This window comes from Podarcis liolepis (assembly GCF_965112155.1).
Source record: "Podarcis liolepis genome assembly, chromosome: 10".
Lineage (NCBI taxonomy): Eukaryota > Metazoa > Chordata > Lepidosauria > Squamata > Lacertidae > Podarcis > Podarcis liolepis.
This window is the reverse complement of record NC_139562.1, coordinates 19,547,296-19,572,829: the sequence shown is the minus strand read 5'-3', so window position 1 is coordinate 19,572,829 and position 25,534 is coordinate 19,547,296. Positions and strand designations below refer to the sequence as shown.

Here is a 25,534-nt window from a genome sequence, read left to right as displayed (position 1 = left end):
GCTGGAACAACAACAACAACAACAACAACAACAACAACAACAACAACAACAACAACAAATAATAATAATAATAATAATAATAATAATAATAATAATAATAATAGCAGCCACTACTGCAAAGACCCTGTCATGGGACTCACCATTTGAATACCCTGAAAGTTATCTGCCCCAGTACTTTGGAACATGATGAAATATAGAACAAAGGGATGAATGAATAAATGAGTTCAAAAGCAGAAATTATAACAAAAGAGCATTACACAAAGAAGACAGAGTGAGATGGCAGAACAAATGAGAGCAAAGAGGAAGGCCCAGTTTGGTGTTTATGCAGCAGCTTGATTGCCACCACAAATCGTTTCTTCATGGATGGACTGCCTGAAATTCAGCTTGAGGTTTCTAAGCAAGGCCTGGGTTTCTCGTTAATGGGTTAAGAAGAGAAAACTGGGTTGAAGAGGTTTTCCATGTGAATGTTTGAGACCTCTTCAGCCTCTCCTGGGAAACATATTACCTATGAATAAGCAGAGGGCAGGCCAAACCCATATCTGAAGGAACATCTGATGCTCAGTGGCCCTGAGAAAGGTTCCTCATAATGGAAAGATTGTGTCAGGGAAAAACTTAAGTGTTTGGGAGTGACTGGCACAGAGAAGACAGGACCAGATAGAAATTGTTATACAACTTTTGCTAATGAACCAAGAATGGTGATAGTGATGGATTTTAAAACACTCACAGATATGGGAATGTTCTCATATAGCAGTCTGCTGCCCGTGTTGGGAAGATTGTGTGCTGCTGAACAATCATCAGTCAGGAAATACAGTCAGGGGGAAATAAACCTTGGTTCAAATCTCACCTCAACCATGAGATGGCTAGGGTGGCCTTGACTAAACTACTTTCTTTTACCCTCACCCTGCCTCATTTGCAGTATGGGATTAAAAACAACAGCTGGGATTGCAATGAATGAATTCACGTGAAGTGCTCTCCACATCTGCAAATGTGATATTAAACGCTTTTGAAAAAGCATTATTGGAATTATTATTGAACATAAATGTATACATGACAAACCTGTAAACGTTGTTGTGAAATGTGTTATAGCTTCCCAAGGCAATCAGAGACCCCAACCCCAGACCATAGGAAAAAAAGATCTGTGTGGCTGCATCCATCCAGACCTACAAAAGGAAGAAGATGGTTTAAAATCCTATAAGAGGAACATCGTCTAGAAAGGGATTAGATGTACCATTGTCTAGAACCTTGGAGAGTCCCTGCCTGTCAGTGTGTAGATAGTACCATGGTAAAGGTAAAGATAAAGGGACCCTTGACCATTAGGTCCAGTAGTGGCCGACTCTGGGGTTGCGGCACTCATCTCGCTTTATTGGCCGAGGGAGCCGGCGTACGGCTTCCAGGTCATGTGGTCAGCATGATTAAGCCGCTTCTGGTGAACCAGAGCAGCGCACAGAAACACCGTTTTACCTTCCCGCCGCAGCGGTACCTATTTATCTACTTGCACTTTGATGTGCTTTCGAACTGCTAGGTTGGCAGGAGCTGGGACTGAGCAATGGGAGCTCACCCCGTCGCGGGGATTCGAACCACCGACCTTCTGATTGGCAAGTCCTAGGCTCTGTGGTTTAACCCACAGAGCCACCCGTGTCCCAATGGTAGGGAACATCTAATGAAGCTGTACGTTGGGAAACAGACAAAATAAGTTACTCATTCACAAAGCATGGAGTTAGACTATGCAACTGGCTCCCATGGGATGGCCACCAACTTGGAGCACTGGAACAATTTCATGGAGGAGAAGCTACTAGCCTGGATGACTATATTCCGCCTCCACAGTTGAAGGCAAAATGCTTCTAAATACCAGTTTCTGGAAACTGCAGAAAGCAACAATGATCTTGTGTTTTGTTCCTGCTTGTGGGTTTCCCATAGGCATCTGGTTGGGCCACTGTGAAAACAGGATGCTGAATCCAGCAAGCTCATCTCATGTTCTTAGGCAGAGCAATGGTTTAACACTTGGGTGGGAGATTCCCATAGTGTTATGTACCTGATATTTTTAATAGGAGATGCCAGCAGGGCAGGGATTGGCCCTTAGACCTTCTTCATGAGAAGCACATGTTCTACCAGTGCACTGTGTTCCTTCCCACATAAGAAGAGCTCTGTGGGACTGGCCCAAAGATCTACATTTTGTTTCCGACAGGAGCTAAACGGAAGCCTCTGGTGAGCTCTCAAGCAGGGTAGGAAGGCAACCACTGTCCCTTGTTAATGGCTTGTCTGTTTTGTGATGTTGGGGTGGAGCAGCTGGCCTGCGGCAACATCTTCAGCATTCTCCACATGACAGATATCAAGCAAGAAGTGGTCCTGCGTCGTGATGCACCAGGGCATTTATAAGACGTTCTTTGGGAAGCATTGATCTAAATGATTCAATTCTTATTTCCATTTTAGATTCTAGGAACTTGCCGGGAGAACAGGCTGTTTATTGTCTGCAGTGGTAATTAGTTCCCCTGTCGCACGGATCAGACAAAAATACAAACCTCGGACTTGGAGAGTTTGCTGAAATCGGGCGTGATGTAAAAGAGGATTCCCTCCTTGGCTCCTGGCAAGGTGACTCCACGAAAGAACAGGATAAAGAGCATGAAGTAAGGGTATGTGGCGGAGAAGTAGACAACCTACAGGCAAGAAGAACAGAGAGAAAGGTTTTGGAAGCTGCTGTTAAATGTTAAAATTGAATCTAGTTTACCCGCAGCACACTCCAAAAAGGTATCTCAAAATTAGGATGGGGGAAGAAATATGCAGACGTCAGATTCTAAAGCAGATTCAGTTGTTAGTAATTATGGGATGCAAACTGCCTGTTAACATACAGTGGCAGTTGAATATTTGACAGTATTCAATATGCAGTGTTCAGCATGTGATAATACCTAACAGCTGACCTGCAGTAACAATAAGTATTTGACAACATCTGATATATAGCAATATTTGAATTTTTTGAGAGAGCAAATTTACAGCAGCAGTCAATATTTGGTAACATCTGGCAGGTAGATGTTGGTATGTGGCAGTTTCTGGCAACAGACATGCAACGTCAGCTAGCATCAGGAAGCAAATTTTCAACAGAAGGAATTGTTGTTGTTTGCTTTCTGGTTTGCATGTTTCTAAATTTTGAATGTTGTATTTTGCGTTCAAATTTCATCACCAAAACCTTACTTAAAATTTTCCAGGTTTCAAAATGGTTGTGAAACTCCTTTTCACATCCATTTACAACATGCCAAGCAGTCATTAAATCAAGCCACAGATCTCTTGGGTTCAAAAAGTGACTCATGCTAAGAACTCAGAACTAGAACCCAACAACCCCTGGACAGCCACACGTGCCCCATTTCTGCCTTAGCAATTTTAAAAGGTTAGATTTAGTTTTAAAACTACTCAGCTTGTTCAGTTTAGGGGAGTGGGAAATGTTCCAACAAGAAACCCGTGCTCATGTTTGCTATTGTATTGTGTATTTAACTTGATTCTATCCAGTTTTTAAGGTAACTTTATCACAGTATAAATGCAATAATGACAATTAAAAATGCTAACTGCTAAGAGATTTTTTTATTACATTAGGCAATATTATATATATATATATATATATATATATATATATATATATATATATGCAGGTTTTGGTGTCTTCGGGTGTCTTCCCGTGTAAGAGTTGGGGTGTCTAGGCGACGTTTCGACGAGGTCTCACTCGTCATCTTCAGGCTGGTGCTTTCGGCTTCTTGTTACTGGAACAGAGCAGGATCTCAGTGTTTGAGTTCCTATAAATACTGTTGAAGGGGTGTGGTGTATAGCCTCCAACGTTCTGGGCAGAGAGGAGGTTCCCAGGTTAGTGTGCCTTTTCTTCTTTTGTTCCTTAATTACTTGAGGGATATCTTGAGTGATTTCTTGAGTGATATTCTGAGTACCACTTAGGTGGGTCATTAGGTGTGGATTAGTTGCTAAAGCTTTCGTGTCTTGACCTCTTGAGCTTGTGAAGAGTTTTTCTGAGAAGATGGCTGTACTGCACTTAGTTGTGCTCTGGCTTGGCTTCGTGTATAGGGGCGAGCTGTGGTTTTGTGCCCTGTGCCAGCCAGATCTGTGTAGGGATTGCAGGGGGGTGCAGCATCCGGAGGTGCCACTATGGTTTGGTTACTGGATGGTGTCTGTGATTTATCTGTGGAGAGGGTCTGGGTTTGGGTCTGGTGTGGTTGATTGGTGATGGCGTTCTGTGTGCCTCTGGTTCTGGTGTCGGTTTTTGTGGGGAGGGCTAATTTCCAGATGTCTGGCAGGCGGGACGTGTCGTCACGCTTGTTCATGTTGTGAGGGTGTTTCTCTATCTCGATGGCTTCCATGATTATTCTCTTGTGGTGATGTTCCATGTTAAAGAGCAATTTGGAATCTGCAAAATTAATTTCGTGTCCTGTTTCTTTCATGTGTTGGAAAAGAGAGGAAGTTTTTTCTTCTTTTTTGACGGCATTCTTGTGTTCTGCGATACGTGCATTTATTCGTCTGTTTGTTTGTCCAATGTACGTGGCTGGGCAGACTTTGCAGGGTATTTCATAGACCCCTTGGTTTTCCAACTGGATTTTATCTTTGGGGTTTCTGAGGATATTGGCTATTTTTTGGTTGGTGCAAAAGGCTGTTTTGATATTGTGTTTATGGAGGATTTTGCTAATTTTATCTGTAGTGCCCTTGATATAAGGAAGGAGGGCCATGCCATTGTTTTCTTCTGTGTCTTGGTTTTTGGGGGGTGTTTCTTTTTGGATTAGCTTCGTAACCCTGTTTTGCTGGTATCCATTGGCGATTAACACATTTGAGAGATTCTGTAACTCAGTTGTCAAGTGGTCTTTGTCAGCCAGGCGTTTGGTTCTGGAGATGAGAGTCTTGGCTACGGAGTTTATTTGTGCAGGGTGGTGGTGTGATTGTGCATGTAAGTAGCGGTTGGTGTGTGTTTTTTCCGGTAGATAGTGTGTCCTAGGGAGCCATCAGGTTTTTTGTAGATTAGGACGTCAAGGAAGGGAAGTTGGTTGTTGGCTTCTATTTCCATAGTGAATTGTATTTTGGGGTGTAGGCTGTTGAGATGTGTGAGGAAGCTATCTAGTTTTTCTTTCCCGTGTGGCCAAATTACAAAGGTGTCGTCAACATATCTGAGCCAAAGTTTGGGTTTGTGTTCTGACTTGTCTAAAGCATTGGTTTCAAAGTGTTCCATGTACAAATTTGCGATGACCGGTGAGAGGGGTGATCCCATAGGTGCTCCTTCTATCTGTTTGTATCTTTGTCCATTGTGGATGAAGTACGTGTTGGTTAGGCAGTGGTTGGTCAGGTCCAGGATGTATTCGGGGGGATTGTATTTGTTTTGAATGGCTGTCAAGGCTTCATTAATGGGCACTTGTGTGAAGAGAGATACAACATCGAAGCTCACAAGTAGGTCATCGGGATGTAGGTTTTGCTTCTTTATTGTTTCTATGAACTGGAAGGAGTTTGTAACGTGTGAAGCGATGGATTCTGCATAGGGCTGAAGTTGCTTAGCGAGAAATTTAGCGAGATTTTGTAGAGGTGAGCCTATGGAGCTGACTATTGGTCTGAGTGGTGTTCCTTCTTTGTGTATCTTGGGGAGACCGTAGAGTTTGGGGCATCTGGATGATTTTTCTCTGGGGATGATTCTTAGCTGGATTTCTTCACTGATAGGAGAGGCTTTTATTTTGGATTTGGTGGTTTTTTCCAGATAGGTGGTGGGATCTGTTTTTATAGGTTGGTAGGTAGGGTCTTGGAGTAGATTTGATAGTTTTGCTTGGTAGTCCGATGTGTTCATCACAACAGTGGCATTACCTTTGTCTGCTGGGAGAATGATTATGTTGTTGTCTTTCCTCAGGTTGGTGAGTGCTTTCTGTTCTTCTTTGTGTAAATTGCTTATGGGTGGTTTGCTGGAGCAGAGGATGTTGGTGACTTCAAGTCTGATTTTATTGGCTTCATCTGGGTTGATTTTGGTTAGGCTAGCTTCGACTCCGCATATGATGTTTTCCGTGGGGATGCGTCTCGGGGCGACTGCAAAGTTGAAACCTTTGGAGAGTACTTTGGTTTCAGTTGAGGTGAGGATCCTGTCTGATATGTTATGTACTGTTTGTTTCATGGGTTGTTGTGGAGGGTGGCTGGGCTTCTGGCGTTTCTCTAGTTTGTGGAGTTTGTGTAGCCAAGACTCTCATCTCCAGAACCAAACGCCTGGCTGACAAAGACCACTTGACAACTGAGTTACAGAATCTCTCAAATGTGTTAATCGCCAATGGATACCAGCAAAACAGGGTTACGAAGCTAATCCAAAAAGAAACACCCCCCAAAAACCAAGACACAGAAGAAAACAATGGCATGGCCCTCCTTCCTTATATCAAGGGCACTACAGATAAAATTAGCAAAATCCTCCATAAACACAATATCAAAACAGCCTTTTGCACCAACCAAAAAATAGCCAATATCCTCAGAAACCCCAAAGATAAAATCCAGTTGGAAAACCAAGGGGTCTATGAAATACCCTGCAAAGTCTGCCCAGCCACGTACATTGGACAAACAAACAGACGAATAAATGCACGTATCGCAGAACACAAGAATGCCGTCAAAAAAGAAGAAAAAACTTCCTCTCTTTTCCAACACATGAAAGAAACAGGACACGAAATTAATTTTGCAGATTCCAAATTGCTCTTTAACATGGAACATCACCACAAGAGAATAATCATGGAAGCCATCGAGATAGAGAAACACCCTCACAACATGAACAAGCGTGACGACACGTCCCGCCTGCCAGACATCTGGAAATTAGCCCTCCCCACAAAAACCGACACCAGAACCAGAGGCACACAGAACGCCATCACCAATCAACCACACCAGACCCAAACCCAGACCCTCTCCACAGATAAATCACAGACACCATCCAGTAACCAAACCATAGTGGCACCTCTGGATGCTGCACCCCCCTGCAATCCCTACACAGATCTGGCTGGCACAGGGCACAAAACCACAGCTCGCCCCTATACACGAAGCCACCAAAACCTGCATTCCTGTACCCGTGAAAATCTACGAAAGCAAATATATATATATATATATATATATATATATATATATATATATATATATGTAACCATTTTTAAAGCTGGGGCGGTGGCTGGGGAGGGTTAAGGTAGAAACCTTCATTATAGGCACTCAGGCAAAATAAAAAAAAATGAAAAAACCCTGGAGGACATTTCAGTTTCAAGATAAACAAATGAATGCAGCAATCAAAGGTAGTATTGGATAACACAATGAGCATGAAGTACCTTTCCGGTCCACTCAACACCTTTCCATATGGAGAAATAGACCAGAACCCAAGCCAACGCCAGAGTGCCAGCCAAAGGCCAGCGGATATTACCCGGTTCCCCCAGGCCTCCGGAGATCTGGTGCATATTTCTCCTGCAAGAAAACAGGGAGAAAATAAGAACAACTGAGATCCAGAGAGACTGAATGACTAGATTCTCCAGGGGCTGAGAGTCATTTGCAATGGTGACTGATGTCCATTGGGGCTGGTGGGTAGGGCAGCTAATGGTAAATGAAGCCGGCTGTGGGTAGAGTCAGGGGCAACAGCAGGCTGAGCTAACCCAAGACAAACTGGCATGCTTTCTTTTTAAGGGGACAATTCAGTGGGTCTAGTTTCACATGTAGGTCTAGTTTCACATGTACCCGACTGTCAGATGGGATGCCAAGAGGTATGAAGGGGAGAACATGAACACTTGGACACTGTCTGGGCAAAAGTGACAGCAGCCTTTAGGATTCATTTAGGGGTCCAGTGAAATATCTTTTTTTTTCCTGGTCCAGAAGAGAGCAAGGGGAGCACAGAAAGACAGCCTCTCAGTCCCAGACAATGTTGGATGTTGCTGCTGAACTTAGTTCTATTTCAATCCAGTTTCAAGTCTGGTTTGGAGACTTGGTTTGGAGAAGCCAGTCTAGGGATGCCCTGGAAGGGCTGCTGGTTCTCTTTTGCCCTTCACTTAGCCAGTCAAGTAAAAGACAAATCAAAGATGGAACTCCATGCTATACAGGCAATGGAATCTGCAGTGGAGCAGATGCCCAAGAGGACTCTGCCCTGAGCTTGTCCATTGTGGTGGTATGTTGGCAGGAAGCTTGCTGGTCCCCATCAACCCAAATTGAGGGAGGTGTAAAGCTGTGAGATCCATCCCACCTGCCCTTGCTGGCCAGGGATGAGGAACAAGACCATGCCTTGCTGGTGGTGGGGGTTCCATCCTGCTCAGGCAGAGGTTAGCTCAGGACAACACCAAACCCTCTCCAAAGCAGAGGTTGGGGAGGGGAAGGAGAACACCAACCAAATATTAAGAAGAACAACAAGAATGTCTATATTCAGCATTTCGATGCTCTCCTCCTTTTTCGCAACACAAATACTGTGTTTAAATATGAGTGATGTAAGGGCAGGTGCTGTAACCTTCCTACACTTTGACTTCACCCCTGAAGATGGACTCTCCCATTGTCTCCCAAGACAGACAGATGCCAACAACAACAACAACAACATCAGGGTGCTTCTACAGAAGGTGAATGAGAAAGTCCCACCACCCTTTTCATCCCTCCCTCCTTCCTTCTCACCCCAGCCCCTGCACTGATGAGATGACCCCAATGATGGCAAAACCTGACTTAGGCTGGGGACGTACTCCCAGAACTCCGTCACAGCGCTGGTCAGGTTGGTGGTGTCATTGAGGGAGTAGTTGGAAAAGCATTGGTCTGTGTTCCAGGCATTTCCACAGCTCTGCCATGGCAGGTCCTGAGTGGGGAAAGGTCAGCAGAGAGGGTGACTGTCAGCTTCATCTGTTGAATTTCTGCCTGTGGTGCAGCTGTCAAGTGCACAGGAGGCTTGAGGTTGTCAAAGGGTGGGCAACCCAATTTCCTGCCGCTTGTGCCAGCAAAATGGTTCAGGAGAAGGCGGCAGGTGGGCAAACAGAGGCGCAAGAGATTCTCCCATAATATAAGCTACTGTACCATTGTAAAACTGTCACTACCCATTCTGGGCTCAGGAGAGGGCAAAGTCCCGATCTAAAGTTCTGTTTTGGAAATCCTCCAAAGCCCCGACAATGTAATCTGTACAAATGACTAGGCGGCATTTAAGTGACAAGAGCAGAAGTTGCAGGTGTCTGGTTTGCTCTGGGGACTATCGACATATGGCTCCGAAGTGGCTCAACAATACAAATATTTTGGCAAGATGTTTCACCGGTGTTTGTGGAACACAGTCAAACAAAAGCCCTAAAGTGGACAGAAGCCCAAGATACACACACAGCCTCTTAGCAGCTGTGTGTCTAAATAAAGTGGAATCCCAGGGCGCAATAAGCACAGATGCTTTGTATGTCTATTGATTGCTTGGAGAGTCATCTTTCAAAGGAGCCTTTTACGTTGATCAGAATGGCTTCACTGCCTTGAAATGCGTTGTGGAGAAAGAACCCAACAAACTCTGGTCTGAAATACTTCAGAAATAAGGCGCTAGAAGTCAATATGGTTACTGTTTTGCTCTTTCCTGTTTTCTATATGTGCCATATATTTAACTCAATGTACACTACCACTAAGTCTTTTGTTCTTAACAGGTCTGTGACTGCATTACAGTGGTACCTCTGGTTACATACTTAATCCGTTCTGGAGGTCCATTCTTAACCTGAAACTGTTCTTAACCTGAAGCACCACTTTAGCTAATGGGGCCTCCTGCTGCCGCCGTGCCTCAGGAGCATGAATTCTGTTTTCATCCTGAAGCAAAGTTCTGAGTTAGTGGAGTCTGTAACCTGAAGCGTATGTAACCTGAAGTGTATTTAACTCGAGGTACCACTGTATAACATTTGCTCTAGCAATTCCTTGTTCCAAACCAGAGAATGATAGCATGGTGAGTGGGGTGGTGGTGGTGGTGGCCATACTCCCAGTATTCCCATCCACTTCACTCCTACCTTCGTGCACTGAGCCAAGAAGCCTCTCCGTGACCAAGAACCCCACATTACCAGGGTTCCAGATCAAGCCTCACTGTCTGCCCCATTCCACACCTCACCCATTCTCTCCAAGCAATGCCCTTCACTGCCCCAGCTTCCCACGCACCCCTTGAGTGTTTTTGCCCATCTGGAATGCATCCTTCAACTCTAATAAGGTCCCTTATAATGCCTGGGAGGAGGATAGAGAGCGATGCATGACTGTGGAATAACTAGTGTACTGTGCAAAGGTGGAATTTGCATACATTGCTCCATCCATGTACTTCACCAAAGAGAGGATGGCAGAAACTCACCACAGTGAAAGAGTTGAAGAGATAATACAGTGCCCAGGAAATAATGACAATGTAATAGATATTCAGCCAGAACGAGAGAACCACTGCAGCCAGCCCCACTCCTAAGAGACAAGAAATATAGTATATTGAGAAGCCGTCGTGTCAAAGCTGACATGGGCAAGGTGTAGGGGTGGGCAAATCTGTCAGTTCTGATTTATTTTAGTTTCTATTTTTCCTAGGCTCAAGTTCAGTTCTACATTTCTACATCAAGTTGTGATATTTTTTTAAAAAAAGGTTTTCATGAAAATTTGTCAGCGAATCCCACCCAACACATCCATTTTTTGACAAAGTAGTTTCTCCTAATATAATGTGTGTTGACATTATTTTCACTAATGTATGCATTTTCTCACACACCTTACCCCAGTATTTGGATTTTTGTACAAATTATTCGGCTAGAGAACTGCATTGCAAAATTCAGAGTAGTGCAATTTTCAAAGGATGGCTGTGTTTTGATTCACATATTGTGCTGGAAAGTGTAAATTATGTAGGTTTGCCTTTAAATGTGAACTGAGTTAAATTTCTCTCCCCCCCCCCCTTGTAGAGTAGTAGTGAAGAGAGCAGTGGATGGCAGTGACCTGGAAGACTTGACACTGCATTGTTGAATGGTGTCAGTTCAGGATTTTTTGTCAAAGCATAGGTAAAGGTAAAGGGACCCCTGACCATTAGGTCCAGTCGTGGCCGACTCTGGGGTTGCAGCGCTCATCTCGCTTTACTGGCCGAGGGAGCCGGCGTACAGCTTCCGGGTCATGTGGCCAGCATGACTAAGCCGCTTCTAGTGAACCAGAGCAGTGCACGGAAACGCCGTTTACCTTCCCTGCTGGAGCAGTACCTATTTATCTACTTGCACTTTGATGTGCTTTTGAACTGCTAGGTGGGCAGGAGCTGGGACCGAGCAATGGGAGCTCACCCCGTCATGGGGATTCGAACCACCGATCTTTTGATCAGCAAGTCCTAGGCTCTGTGGTTTAACCCACAGCGCCACCCGCGTCCCTTTTTTTGTCAAAGCATAGGTGGCAGCAAATGATTAAAGGTACAAACAAAAGCGAGAGCCAACAAGAAGCAAAGCCAAATAATTTGGTCCCCATCTTCCTCCCTATTGAGTTCTATGAGAGCAACATCAAGTCTAGGGAAGAGGAAGCTGACAGCCAGCGTTGCCAGCCCCTGGACTGGTCATCTTTGGACTGGTCATGGGTAAGAAGGCAGGCAGGCAGGCAGGTAGGCAGGGGCTGGCTGAGTTGCAGACTGAGGTTGGTGGATCAGTGCCCTATTTGTCCTGATGCACATGTCTCTACTGACCAAATTCTATTCTTTCTGCCAGAGCCAATATATACAGTGGCTTTCAGGGTCTTAAAGTCTCCAGCCTCCAGCTGTTTGCAGTGCCCCTCGCCCAATGCTCACATCTACTGCAACTCTATGGGGAAGGGCTGTGGCTCAGTGTATGGGAACTGCTTTGCATGAAGAATGTCCTGGGTTAAATCACCATCATTTTCAGGTGGGTAGTCTCACCTTAGCTAGATGGGCTGATTGCCTGACAAAGCAGTTTCTGATATTCCTGTGGCCTATTTATTTTGCATCAATGTCATGAGCTCACCGTACCTTTAAACATGGGCGCAAGTTTCCATACTCCAAGTCCACCGACGGAGGTGTATTGCCCAAGAGCTGTCTCTAGCAGGAAAAGCGGAATCCCAGCAAACACCAGTGTCAGAAAATAGGGAATCAGGAAGGCACCTTGGAGGAAAAAGTGGAAAACATCTCACTGCATCTGCTTTGTTATGGCTGGTAAACCGTGTGTGCATCAAGACCTGCAAAAAAACCTTGGCAGAAATATATATATTTCCCGTTGTTAATAAGTGCTTCATTCCCTTCGGGGTAATCTGTCAGTGGTGGTCACAGCCAGAGCTAAAAATGAGTAGGGCTACAGGTTTCCCCATCTTTAGTTTATAATCTCAGGGCGGACTATTAGCAGTAGAAGCTGGTGCCCATAAGGGCTAGGAGGGTGGAAGGCAGGGAGGACAACAGTAGGTGGAGCCAGAGCCCAAGAAAGACTAAGCCAACTAATTTTGTCCCCACCATCCTCCCTTCTGAGTTCTACAAGGGCAACATGGAAATTAGAGGAGGAAACTAGCACATAGTACAACCCTCTGGACTAGTTGTAAGTAAGAAGGCAGGCAGGTTGGGGGTGGGTGGGACAGTGCCCCGTTTGCCCCCCAATGAACTAACCTCCACTGACTGTTAAAGGTAAAGGGACCCCTGACCATTAGGTCCAGGCACGGACGACTCTGGGGTTGCGGCGCTCATTTTGCTTTATTGGCTGAGGGAGCCAGTGTACAGCTTCCGGGTCATGTGGCCAGCATGACTAAGCCGATTCTGGCGAACCAGAGCAGCGCACGGAAACACCATTTACCTTCCCACCAGCGTGGTGCCTATTTATCTACTTGTACTTTGACGTGCTTTCGAACTGCTAGGTTGGCAGGAGCTGAGACCTAGCAACGGGAGCTCACCCCGTCATGGGGATTCGAACCGACGACCTTCTGATCAGCAAGCCCTAGGCTCTGTGGTTTAACCCACAGTGCCACCCGCGTCCCTTTTCCACTGAATGTTAGTTGTTCTTATATATATTGGCATGATCATTGGCCAGTATGATAACATCTTCTTATTTTGCTTAATTGCTTACAAGTTCTCTAACAATTTGCTTCCTCGCTAGAGCCTTTTACACCACAGCTGAAACTTGCCTTTCCCTCCTCTATCAGCTGGAAGCAGAATGAAAGGTGTAGCTCTGTTCTGGCACCAGCCACAAACATGGACAAGCTCTTGCTGTGATTTTGATCCAAAATGAAGTCTCATTAAACAAAGATACCTTCCAATAGTAATTAAAAGTTTTCTGCTTCCTGTTGAGTGTGGCAGTGGGATTATTTGCAAATAACCCATTAATTGCCCCTTCAATAGCTTTTCTGAATTTCGCCTTTATGTCACCTCCTGTTCCCTAGAAGGTGGTTTGGTTGCTTAATTCCTCTCTTTTTCTTCTAGTGAAATAGCTCTATTTTGCTATATTAAAAAGGGAGGAAGGAGGAGAATGAGAGGAGACATAAATTGACATTAAGGGACGGTAAAAGGTGAAAAATCCATAAGTATTATTCACATTTTCTGATTTCTCCCTTCTATATCCACCTCTCTCTATTCATTTCAACTATATGGTGCTCTCTTAACTTAATATTTCAGGCATTTAAACAGTATAAAATCATTTTATCTTTGGTTTAAGAAAATATTTGTTGTCCAGTGATGACCAAAGGATTATTCTTATGTATATAACCTTCCCTAAATCTATAAGTATACACAAGAGATCATCATCATCATTAAAATTGACTCCATCCCCTGACTTTGATATTAATAAGAATGCTATAAAATCTTCACTATCTGTTAGTTGACAGAGTCAGTTCATAGCTGTAAAGTGTTTAACAGGGCTGTAAATGTAATAAAATCCTCCTGCAAGACAAATACTCTGTTATTAACTGCAGTCCCTGAGTGCTTCCTCCAAAATTCACTCCTGCTACTTCCCACCCCTTTCAGTTTTTCTTATTAGCTTTACTGCAGTGGGTGGGGCAGGGACATCCCAGGAAGCTTATGGAAACTTCTTTGGTTTTTGCTTCTTCTCCTTCGAAAAAGGAAAGTAGATAAATGTCTAACAGGTATTATTAATTTAGGTCACTTCCAAATGACCTCTTTGTGGAGCATTCATCCTGTTTTATTTGCGGTCAGGTTAGATGATCTTGCACCAAGCGAGTGTTCTCTTTCACTTTCCAGGGCATTGCTTCAGGGGGGAGATTTCCGAGGGAAGCACATTCCTTGCACAAAAGCTCCAAATCAGCTCCCCATTATGCCACTTGAATTTGCCAGTATATGATTGGTTGCCCTCCTGAAAATGTGACAGTCTTGAATTGCCCTTCGTTTATAATTTACATCTTGATGGAAGGCTTTGTATGCCTGGAAATTCCTTCTGATTTGATTCTCTTTTTTTATTATCTTACCCTGTTTGGCTAGAAATGGAGGGCTCTGTGTGCCTAGCATAACAAAGATTCCAGTATGAAACTGGCCTTTGGAAGCGCCGAGGTAAGAAATTAGATCTGCAGCCGTTAGTGCAAATGGTAACACAAATAATGATTCCTAATTAATACAGCGATGACTGCCAGTCTGGTTCTACTTATTGAGAAGAATATAAAAAAGGCAGACGGGGGGGGGGGGGGCGTTTGCAACATTGTTTTTCCATTTCCATAGCACTATTTGCAAGTTGTGAACAAAGCTATCCAGACTCTCAGGAAGTTCACATTGTTTGCAAAAAATGTGGCCATGTCCACCTTTTGAAATCTCAATCTTTTCTGTTAACTGGAAGTTCAACTGGCCTGTTTTTGCACAACAGCCTTTATTCCCACTTAAAGATCCTTCTTTCAGCCTTGTACCTGGATTTTCTACTCAGATTGCTTTGGTAAAAAGAAATCTAGAGGAAAAAATTATAGTAAAACAGAGGATGTAGTAGATAAGAGTGTTGAAGCTGGACCAGAAAGAACTGGATTCAAATTGCTGCCCCTCTCTCTGGAAAGCCTAAGGGAGGCACCATAGTATTTGAACACAGAAGCAGGTCCCAGGATTAATCCCAGACATGTCCAATTGAAAAGATCAGATAGCAGGAGATAGAAGCCTCTGCCTGAGACCTTGGAGAGTCTCTGCCAGTCAGAGTATGCAGTACTAGACTAGCTGAACAAATTAGCCTCACCTGACTTAAGGAAGCTTCCTATGTTCCTATCGCAGGGTAGTTCCGTTTATACAAGATGCATCAGTTTCGCTGCTGATTTTTTGCTTTCACACAGCCATTAAAACCCACCAAAGAAGCAAAACAGCCATCTTTCAATGGCAGCCATCTACATAGATTCAACATAGTTCTTCTGTTGGAATGCTTTTCTTGGACTTGATAATTTTATGCATTTTAAAGTTTTTTAAAATATTTTTGTAAGTACCTTATGAATTTTGTCAAGTAAGCAAGATAAACACTTCTCAGAAATCATAATTCCAGCCAGAGAAGCTGTGTAGCTTCCTTATAGAAACTCTAAATCACACTCACAGCACATTGCTCAGATTTACGGCAAATCCCTCTCCATACTTGCGCATTAGCTTGTGGTAGATAAAACACTTTAAAGCCAATTTGATCAACTGCTTCAGACACGACAAGAAAACTCATGACTGCTGCAGTGTTTTCTTCTGCGCAATCACAAAAGGGAAGGGAAAGGGATGCCCTCTAGGTCGGGAATGGCTCTAGGCTGGCTAGTTATGCCATCAACCAGAAAGAAGAAATTCATCACCAGAAGAAGACAAAGCAAGGTGCTGAATTGAATATGTTAACTTTGCATGTGTAGATGCAAATTCATAAATACTCACTATAGCTTGAATTGAAGCACAAAACATTTGCCATAGTAGTGAAGAAGGTGAGCAGGTGACCTGTGTGCTTGCTCAGTCTGCTGTCTAGCTGCTAACTGTTGATGGGCAACCTCAAGGCCCTGTCTCCTCTTCCGTTTGATGGTTCTTTAAAATGGACCATCCTATAGAGGACACCTTCAAGCAGAGGGCTGTCCTCTGTAAAGTAGGACACATGGCCACTGAATGCTGGCAACCCTAATTGGAACTGATTTAGTAACAGATGGAGAGGCAATGATATAATTAAAGTAAGTAGGCAAATTACATTAAGAAAAATTAGGAGCAATAGAGCCTGGGTTCTTTTTCTTCAAGAGCAGCCACAGAGCCTTGCTTGAGATTTTCAGTCAGGATGGCTTGATTGCACTTTGGAAGTCTTTTGTGCCCCTTTAAGACTGCAAGTCCCTGCACACCTCTTTGGAGGAAGATCTCGTCAGTGAGAGAGACTCACTTCTGAGTAAACATATCTAGGCAAGGCCGGCTCAATCGTGAAGCAAGGTGAGGCGCCTGCCTCAGGCAGCAGAATGCACAGGGGCAGCAGATCCATCCTGTAAGGTAGTGGTTCTCAACCTGTGGGTCCCCAGATGTTGTTGGACTACAACTCCCATCATCCCTAGCTAGCAAGGCCAGAGCTCAGGGATGATGGGAGTTGTATTCCAACAACATCTGGGAACCCACAGGTTGATAACCACTGCTCGAAGGAATGCATTACTTGCTGCTGCCACTGCTGTGGTGGCAGCGACAGCTGCGGTGCACTCCTTGGAGGCAAGATCTTCCATCTCCTCAGCAGCAAGAGCTGTCCCTACAGCAGCCTCTCAGTGAATAGGAGGTGTTGCTGGTCCCCTCCTAAGGAAGAAATGAGAGGGGTTGCCCTTTGGGGTCTCCTCTGCACCCACCTGGCATGATTCAGAGTGCTCACACCTCCACAGTGGCCTTTGATTGCCACTTCAGCTGTTGGGTAAGTTTGATTTGATTTCCCACCTTGTTCCCAACATAGATCTTCATTCCGCACCTGTTCCTGATGCAGATCTTCACTCACCTCTTCTTCCATGGCTGGAATAGGGAGGCATTTTGTGGTTCGCCTCAGGCGCCAACATGTCTTGGGCCAGCCCTGCATCTAGGATTGGTCTGTAAACATTCTGAAACTCTGAGAGAGCGTGAGGCCTAGGAACATAGGGAGCGGCTTATCATCTCCACCTTCTATCAACCGTCAAGTGAAAATATATAATTGAATAATAAATTTGAATAGCATTTGTATCCTGAAATGTGGGGTAGAAATGATTGTAATGAGTAAACAAAGTCTTGATCAGGTCAATCTCACCTCCTCCATTCTTGCCACAGAGATATGGGAAACGCCAAACATTGCCTAAGCCAATGGCATATCCTATGCAGGAGAGCAGGAAGTCGAATTTGCCTTTCCAAGATCCTCTGTCCGGGACCTCCTTTTTCTTCTTGCTGGCGTATTTGCTTTCTGAGTCAATGGGCTCCTCCGACTCCTCTAGGGCAGCTTCCTTCATCTCAGAAGGCGAGTTCAGCTCCACGGACGTGGTGTCAATCTTTCCCATTTCTGCTTACATTTACGTCATGGAGGAAGGGGAGGGGAGACCCTCAGAAGATCAAGATGGTTGGATCACAGTGGGCAAATTCCTCAGTGGTACCTGAAAAGTGTAAGAGAAGTTATCTTTGGCAGCCAGTCAGCAAGAGGGTTAGACTTCTTGAGGCACGTTGTACGTAAAAGACAAAGTGTTTTAAACAATTGCCGGGCTTTGAATTGCATGCAAATGTGTGTGTGTGTGTGAATACCAGGCTGTTGCAGAAGGGGGAGAGTGCTCTTGTGCACGGGCGTAGTTAGTTGCTCCAGCACCCGAAGTGGTGGGGGCAGGGTGAACTGCGCACAAGGGCGCCATGGTAATCTGCACAGGGAGGCACTGTGGTGAGCTGCCCATGGAGTCCGCCTGGTGGATGCAAGCCCCACACTGCCATTTCAGGCAGCGCGGGGCCCCGAGCCACTGCGTCACTCCCAGGAGAGATGCGTGGCTCAGGTGCGCTCCAGGCCAGGCCACCCCCCCCACGGTGTGCCATTTTGTCACTCCCTCAGAGATGACACCTGAGGCAGACCGCATCTTCTGCACCCCCTTCCTATGCCCCTGCTCTTGTGCTTGGGTCCCGCTTGCTGGTTTCCCACTTAAGCCAATATTTGAGGGGGGGACTTGCAGAATGTCAAAGCAATTCTGCAATGGATTGCAAATAAGGAAGGCTCCCCCCAAGGTGACCCTGTTGCTGTGGTTTAGGGAATAATATGACTGTCAAAGGGGTAAGATTATTTCTAACATACACATACCTTCCACCAAAGGTAGCCTAGGGCCATTGGGTGAACACATTGCTACATTTGAGGAAACTCTTGTTTTTTACTATTATTATTTTCACTTACAGAATTTTGCTATGGCAGACTAGAGAAGCACCATATTAGTTGAAAGAACCCAACTTGCTTAAGAACACCAAAGGAAATCACAGTCAAAGAATCTCCTTCCAAAAAATACCCTGCGTCACATATGATTTATAGCAGGAGCTCTAGGCCTACAGCCCTGAAACCATTTACCAAGCCAGTAAATTTCATTTAAATCTACGCCCAAGGTAATGACTCAGTAAATCTTCCAATATGTTTCTCCCCTGGCTGCCTGGCTGGGTTGGAATAAGATTGCCATTTATTGGGGTTAGATGAAGACAACCTGATGAATGGTCAAACGCTGTGCTGCCAGCCGGGCTGAGCAAGAAGAGCTAGTAATAGCCCATCATGTCTCAGAAATACCTTCCTCTCTACCTCTAGTGACAAATACTTTCTCAAAACCTTTCTCTTATTAACTGAGAGCAGCTCACCTATCCAAACCGGGTCAAGAGTAGGGATGTTAGAAGGCATCGTTTTCTGTTCTGCCCTCTAGTCATTCCATGCAGCTCTGTTTCCGTTCTGCTGCAGTTGGTCTTCCACCCAAAACGACGCTATCCATCACACTGCCTTCCTTATGGTGAAATTCCATAACGTATGCAATTAACTGTGCAAGTTACATTGACGTTATGTTATCCCACCCCCTTAATTTCATTTTTCAATAGGTTTGTGTTGTTTTATCAGTTGTTATTTGCTATGTAATCCAATTTTTCCCATTTGTGGACTGAAAGCAGCAACAATGGCAAATAGCAATTGTGTTTGCTGGATTGATTCCTGTTCCAGATGTGAGACAAGTAAGCAAACATCCCACTGGAGCTGACACAGTTCCTGCTATCACAGGGGGCATCTAGTGGTGCTGCTGCAGCCACCAGCCTCCCCCACATGAGAACTCATGGGCTCATCTGGCTAAAATGGTACTGTAACCATCCCATTACAGTCCTACTGTTACCAGGTAAGCCTACTTGTATGTGGGGGGTGGGGACATGGTTGGTGACTGCATCAGTATCACTGCTAGGCTCCCTCCAAGTTGTGGTAGATGCTAAGGGGGTGACCACTTGGATCTTGGGGGGTCACTTAGGGCAGCTTGCCCAGGTTCTCTTAAAAAATATGGTGCTGGTCCAGATTTTGCTCCTCACTGTTATTCAGAAGAGTGTGCTCACTTTCCTATCTCAGTGTGAACAGCAGAGGAATTAATGAGTGCTTATTAAATTGAAGCATTCATGAGAATTCCTCTTCTTTACTATGAGCTGAATAATTTAACTCACATTTTAGCTTTTATGCAACATAATGGGAATGCACGTTTTGCCTCTTCCAACAATGATCTCTAATGGCTTATCTGTTTCAGAAAAGCTGCTGTTCATTGCATGAAAGTCTTAATAGTATTATTATTATTATTATTTCTTCTCTGCTTGTTTGCATTGGGCGAACATTATCCCAGCAAATATGACTGCCAATGCTTTTCATCTCAGCAGCATGATGTGTTTAATTTGCTGGATATAAGGAGGGACTCCAATTTGGTCTTTGAAATCAAAAGCTAACAAACCTTACAGTAAGCTAAGCCTTGCATGGGAGGGCCTTCGCCACCAGTTTCTCAAGCCTACCCTGCAAGTGTCCTGATTTTCCAGGGACAGTCCTGGAATTATAATAATAATAATAATAATAAAATTTTATTTATATCCCACCCTCCCCAGCCGAAGCCGGGCTCAGAGCAGCTAAGAACAGTAAAATACTACAGCAGTCTAAAATCAATTCATTATAAAATCAGTTCAAATCAAATTAATGGCAACCATTGGGCTAGAGTTCTGTGAGGATTACCAAAGGCTGTGCCTTGGCCAAAGGCCTGGTGGAACAGCTCTATCTTGCAGGCGCTGTGGAAAGATGTCAAGTCCTGCAGGGCCCTAGTCTCTTGTGACAGAGTGTTCCACCAGATCAGAGCCACAGCCGAAAAAGCCCTGGCTCTGGTTGAAGCCAGCCTAACCTCCCTGTGGCCCGGGACCTCCAATATGTTTTTGTTTGAAGACCGTAAGGTCCTCTGTGGGACATACCAGGAGAGGTATGGTATGAGGGTCCCAGGCCGTATAGAGCTATAAAGGTTAAAACCAGCACCTTAAACCTGATCCTGTACACCACCGGGAGCCAGTGCAGCTGGTATAGCACCAGGTGAATGTGATCTCGCAGCGAGGACCCCATAAGAAGTCTCGCCACGGCATTCTGCACAGCTGATGATTTGATCCTGGAATGTCCCTCTTTCCTCTGCCAGTGCCAGTGCCAAGCTCGGGGAGGAGAGTGAACTGGCACTTGCCCTGAGTGGTGGCTATGAGAGAGCATCCCATTGCCTCTCCATGGTTGCCACTGCTGGCCTCCTCCCTTGGATGGCTCATGGGGCTGCTGAAGAGCAGGTGAGGGCGAGAGGCTGCCATTGCCAAGACCCGACCCCCTGTGATGTGCTGGCTCTGAGGAGCAGGCAGAGGGCAGGGCCACCCTGGGTGGGGAGAAAGGGGGAGCAAAGTAGAGAGCAAGGAGTCTTGATTTTTATATTTTTTAAAAAATAATGCTTTGTGTGTCTTTGTCTAATGTTGCCCCTTTGGTGTGTCTTTGTGTAAATCTACCAAAGTATATATATATATTTTAAAGATGGGATCAGGGGGTTTTCTCAGGATGGTGGAGAGTGTGTCCCATTAGTGTTGTTGTGGCGACACTCGCCCTTCTTCTGATAGGAAATGCTCTGTGAAGGGTGGGGGGACCAAAATGGGAGGTCAAGGAGGGTCAGTGGAAGGAGGCATGAGAAATGTCCCAATTTTCATCTGAGGAATGTTGGAAGGTATCCTCAAGCATTCTACCTGCTGAAGGCTGGCAAACAGCATTGCGAACATGGGAGGTCAGGCTGGATGTATGACTGAGAAGCTATTGTGTACAACAGAAACATATACACCAGGGATGGGGAATGAGGGAGCCAAACATTTGGCCCTGGGAACCCATGCCAGGTCACACTGCCTCACTGGCCTAGCTCTGAACCTCCTTGAGTGTTTTTGCTAGGCTGGAATGGATGTTTGCTTTGGTGCAGGATAGAGCAGGGCTTTCCCCTGAAGATTCCTGGGAACTGGAGTTCGTTCAGGGTGCTGAGAGTTGCTAGGAGAACCCTATTCCCCTTACAGAGCTACAGTTCTCAGAATGATTTCACTATTGATTGCCCCTTCCCAGGAAAATCTGGGAAATGGAGGTCTGTGAGGGGAATAGCGTGCTCTCTGAAGTGCAAGCTGGATTTAGAAGAGGCAGAGGGTGGACTGCAAGAAGATCAAACCCATCCATTCTTAAGGAAATCAGCCCTGAGTGCTCACTGGAAGGACAGATTGTGAAGTTGAGGCTCCAATACTTTGGCCACCTCAGAAGAGAAGACTCCCTGGAAAAGACCCTGATGTTGGGAAAGATGGAGGGCACAAGGAGAAGGGGACGACAGAGGATGAGATGGTTGGACAGTGTTCTCGAAGCTACCAGCATGAGTTTGACCAAACTGCGGGAGGCAGTGGGAGACAGAAGTGCCTGGCGTGCTCTGGTACATGGGGTCACGAAGAGTCAGGCACGACTAAACGACTAAACGACAGCAACAACAACAGCTCTCCGAACCCTTAACAAACTACAGCTCCCAGGGTTCTTTGCCAAAACCCACAGCTGCTTAAAGTGGTATGATACTGCTTTAAATTTTTAGTGTAGGTGGGACCTAAAATGCATCCAAGAGCCATTCAGAAGATTTGTTTTAATGTCCTTTGAATAAAATAATGCTAATAATATCAAAGGCTCCTGAAACAGAAGAGATCAAAACATGTTTTTCCCCCTCTCTTTCTCTCCAAAGAGAAAACATAATCACCATGTCTATGGGGGCTTTATTAGCTGGTCGCAATTCTACGCAAGTCATAATGGCCCCAGGCAAGTTGGCTGTCATTAAAATGGTGGGGACAGAAGCAGATGTCTAATTGAGTGAACAACAGCCCCAACTCTCAAATTAAATTAATTATAGAGCTACCTGTCTGGGTAAAAAAAGAGAGGGAGAGAAATCATCTTGGTAGCGCTTAGATATTTGCCAAAGGGACGGAAACATTTTCCCCTAGCAATCCTTTGTGGTAATTTTTCTCTTTGTTCTATGTAAAACCATTTCACATTTGTGATAATTTCGCCTTCCTGTGTAACTTGAATGGTTGTTTTACGCTGATCACCTCCGCAAACTGAAAGCGCCTTTCCAATAGTCATTTCTCATGGTGGCTGCGGTGGAAAGAACCCTGTCTCAGCTCCAAGCCTAATCGGATCCAGATAGCAATGGGACTGGCTCAGGATGCAGTGGATCCTAGTCCACCTCAGCCCCACCCCTGCCTTGGGGTCACCCTGTTTTAGGGCTTTCTCCTGGTCTTCACTAGTGGGGCTGCACCACCTGTGAGAAGCTGGCTAAGCCAGCAGAGCTGAGTGGAGGGGAAGCTCCACTCCATCCAAGCCCCCCAACCAGCCCAGGGTAAGGGGGGGACTTGGGTAGCTCTGTTTATCTTGTACATGGGTGCTGACTGCTTTTCTAAACTGCTTTCCATCACAAAGCAACCTCTAAGAGGTTTATATATAGCAACCAAAACAATAAAAAATACATAATCCTAAAATGCAATTTAAAACCATAATAATAAAACAATTAGGATCAACAGCAATACCAAAAGAAACCAGAAATGACAACATGAAGTATCCATTTATGACATCTAAGCAAGGGCAAAAGTGTTCTGGGCTATTGGGAATGTATCTATAGAAGTGAATATTGGAAAGGGACAACAACAGGGGACATCACTATAGAGAAAAGCCTTGCTCAATGCCATATCCACCAGGTTCCCCCACAGATAGAGTTTAGACAGCAGGTTAAAACTTTGTTCATCCAAAAGTTGCAAAGAGTTAGCTAATCTTCCTGTTTCCTTGTACAGTACTGGTTTTAAATGTTTCATTGGTATTGCTACTGCACTGTTACAGTGTTGTTATGCTGCTTTTAAATACTTTTGCTTTCATTTTTTCAGGGTGCCCAAATGCCATCTGTTAATAAATATGTATAGATGCAGATTTAGAAATAATTGATATAATTCAGTAGTGGGGAAGACACCAGGTGACTTGCGTGCCTTCTCAGTTTGCTGACCAGGATCTGCTAACAGTTGCTGGGCAATTCCAAGGTTCCTGCTCCCTCCATCCAATTTTTATGGTTCCTTGTTTTTAAGCCAGATCTGGATAGGGCAGCACTCAAACAGAGGAGACCTTCAAACAGAGGACAGTCTTCTGACAGCCCTTCAAAATAGAAAGCTGCCCTCTGCAAAGTAGGTCACATAGCTATCTGAGTTGCCAATCCATCAGTCAACCAATATAAATAATTTAAATTAAGTAAGCAAATAAGCAACAAAACATGTATCTCCTATATCAGTCTCTGTAAATAGGCTGCTAATGTGCTAAAATCTGCAGCAATGATGTCATGAAAAGGGGGAGGATGTTAGTATTTTCATTCTCCATTGCTGGTTGGATCTTGTGATCCACTGTTTACATTCCTTTGTGATAGGAGTGTGGGAACGGAACTAGACACTGTGCTTCTGTCCTACGTGCTTTTGTATTTCTTTTTTCCCTTTGTTGCTTTTGGACAGAGCAGATGTGTGAAGTTGCTGCTCACACTAGCCATGTTTGTTGTTTTGATCTGTAAATAAAGGAAGCTTTTGAGATGCCAACGCCTGCACTTCTAGCTGTTACTCTGCTGATGCATTAGCGTGCCCACAGCTCCACCGGAGGTGGGTCGCTGGACACCTGAGTGCGCTCCCAGACCAGGCCGTGGCCGGGGGGCTGGCACGTTCACAGTAGGGGCTGTGGTCCGATGGTCTGACTTCATATTCAAAGGTGCACTCCTCCTGAGACAGATGGATGTCAACCATACTGTGTTCACTTAAGGCAGGGATGGGGAAGCTGTGGATCTTCAGGTGTCGTGGGGCCAAGACCCATTTGCTGTAGCCAGCATGTTCAGTGGTAGTTCAACATCATCTTGTAGTTCAACTTGTAGTTCAACATCATCTAGTTTCATGTTGTAGAGCATGTGATATGTTTCAGCAGCTTGTTGGAGCAAGGCAATGTTTTGTCAGGCTCTTCACAGATATTCGTAACCAAACCATAGCTGTCAACATTTCCCTTTTTTTAAAGGGAAATTTCCTTATTCCGAATAGGATTCCTCGCAAGAAAAGGGAAAAGTTGACAACTGTGAACCAAACAGGTTTATTAACAGGATTATATAAGGTTATTGGCAGGGTTCTTAATAGAGGTCTGCAATAGGCTTTCTCTTAGGTCAAAGGTACTCTAACATTTTGTGGGGATGATTAGGGAGGCAGGAGAGGATATATTACTTAATGATGTGCCCAAATAATATGCAGATACATCCATTTCAGATCAATTAATCCAGAATGGGGGGAAGGTATGTGTAGTGGTTTGGAGTTACTCGTGCGTAAACTGTCCCCGTTTGGGAGCTTAACGGCCTGGGTTAAACCATCTTGACTGCACAGCCCATCTCCGCGTGGCTGCCTCAGTCGCTAGCAGAATCTGTCTGTGGGCGTTTCTTAAACCTTTGCCAGCATAAAAGCTGTTTGACACCCAATCGTCTCCGCCTCTCATTGCGCAGAAGTCTTCTGCGCAGGGAGGGCGTGGGTAGTGGAGGACCAGTGCTCTCTTCACTGAAGTCCAGGGAAGAATCCCGGAGCCCTTTCCCCTCTTCCCCCATTTGCTCTCCTGGATCCTTGGTGTTACGCTGATTTCCTTCCCCCTCTATTAAGCTGTGTCTCCCCCTGGTGCTGGTACCTTCTCCTGCAGAATCGGAGAGCCTCTCCTTCTCCTGTTGCTCCGATGTCAGTTTCCTGACAGTATGCTCCTGTGATTGTTCCCAGTTCACGAACAGCTGTTCTTGTTTGTGAACAAAGCTCTTTCTAGAAATTGAGTACCTCATGTTACCTTCCCACCCACTCCTCTCTACAAAGGCTTGTCTCTCCCTCAGCTCCCATCCTCTGAGTTTCCAAACTTGAAAGCTTTCCCACCAAATCAGTTCCCCTCAGCCAGCTCCATTTGAGCTGCGCCTAAGGCTTTCATCCTGTAACTGGGTCACATCCACCTAAAGTAGCTCCAGCTGGGTTGAAGCAGGCCTGTGCCCAAGGGACGTTATATTCTGCCAAGCAGCATGTGCCCCCTGAGGGAGGGCCTCAATCCAAAAGCTATTAGAGAGCTTGTGCTACATGGAAAGCTAGCACCCATATATGCTACATGTAGCTCCC

At 45.1% G+C, this 25,534-nt stretch overlaps 1 protein-coding gene across 1 annotated transcript in view; it reads right to left on the bottom strand.

Annotated features, from left to right (window-relative positions):
* The window catches only part of LOC310687150 (sodium- and chloride-dependent GABA transporter 1-like), a 40,545-nt gene extending 23,141 nt beyond the window's left edge, over window positions 1–17,404 (bottom strand). Inside the window, exons 1-7 of the mRNA XM_083461822.1 lie at window positions 17,106–17,404; window positions 11,921–12,052; window positions 10,286–10,386; window positions 8,685–8,794; window positions 7,305–7,437; window positions 2,520–2,654; window positions 1,057–1,160 (exon numbers count right to left, since the gene is read on the bottom strand). Coding sequence (XP_083317948.1) covers window positions 1,057–1,160; window positions 2,520–2,654; window positions 7,305–7,437; window positions 8,685–8,794; window positions 10,286–10,386; window positions 11,921–12,052; window positions 17,106–17,349 — 959 coding nt within the window. The 5' untranslated portion in view covers window positions 17,350–17,404. The remainder of the gene's footprint in view (window positions 1–1,056; window positions 1,161–2,519; window positions 2,655–7,304; window positions 7,438–8,684; window positions 8,795–10,285; window positions 10,387–11,920; window positions 12,053–17,105) is intronic.
* Window positions 17,405–25,534: the final 8,130 nt, after the last annotated feature.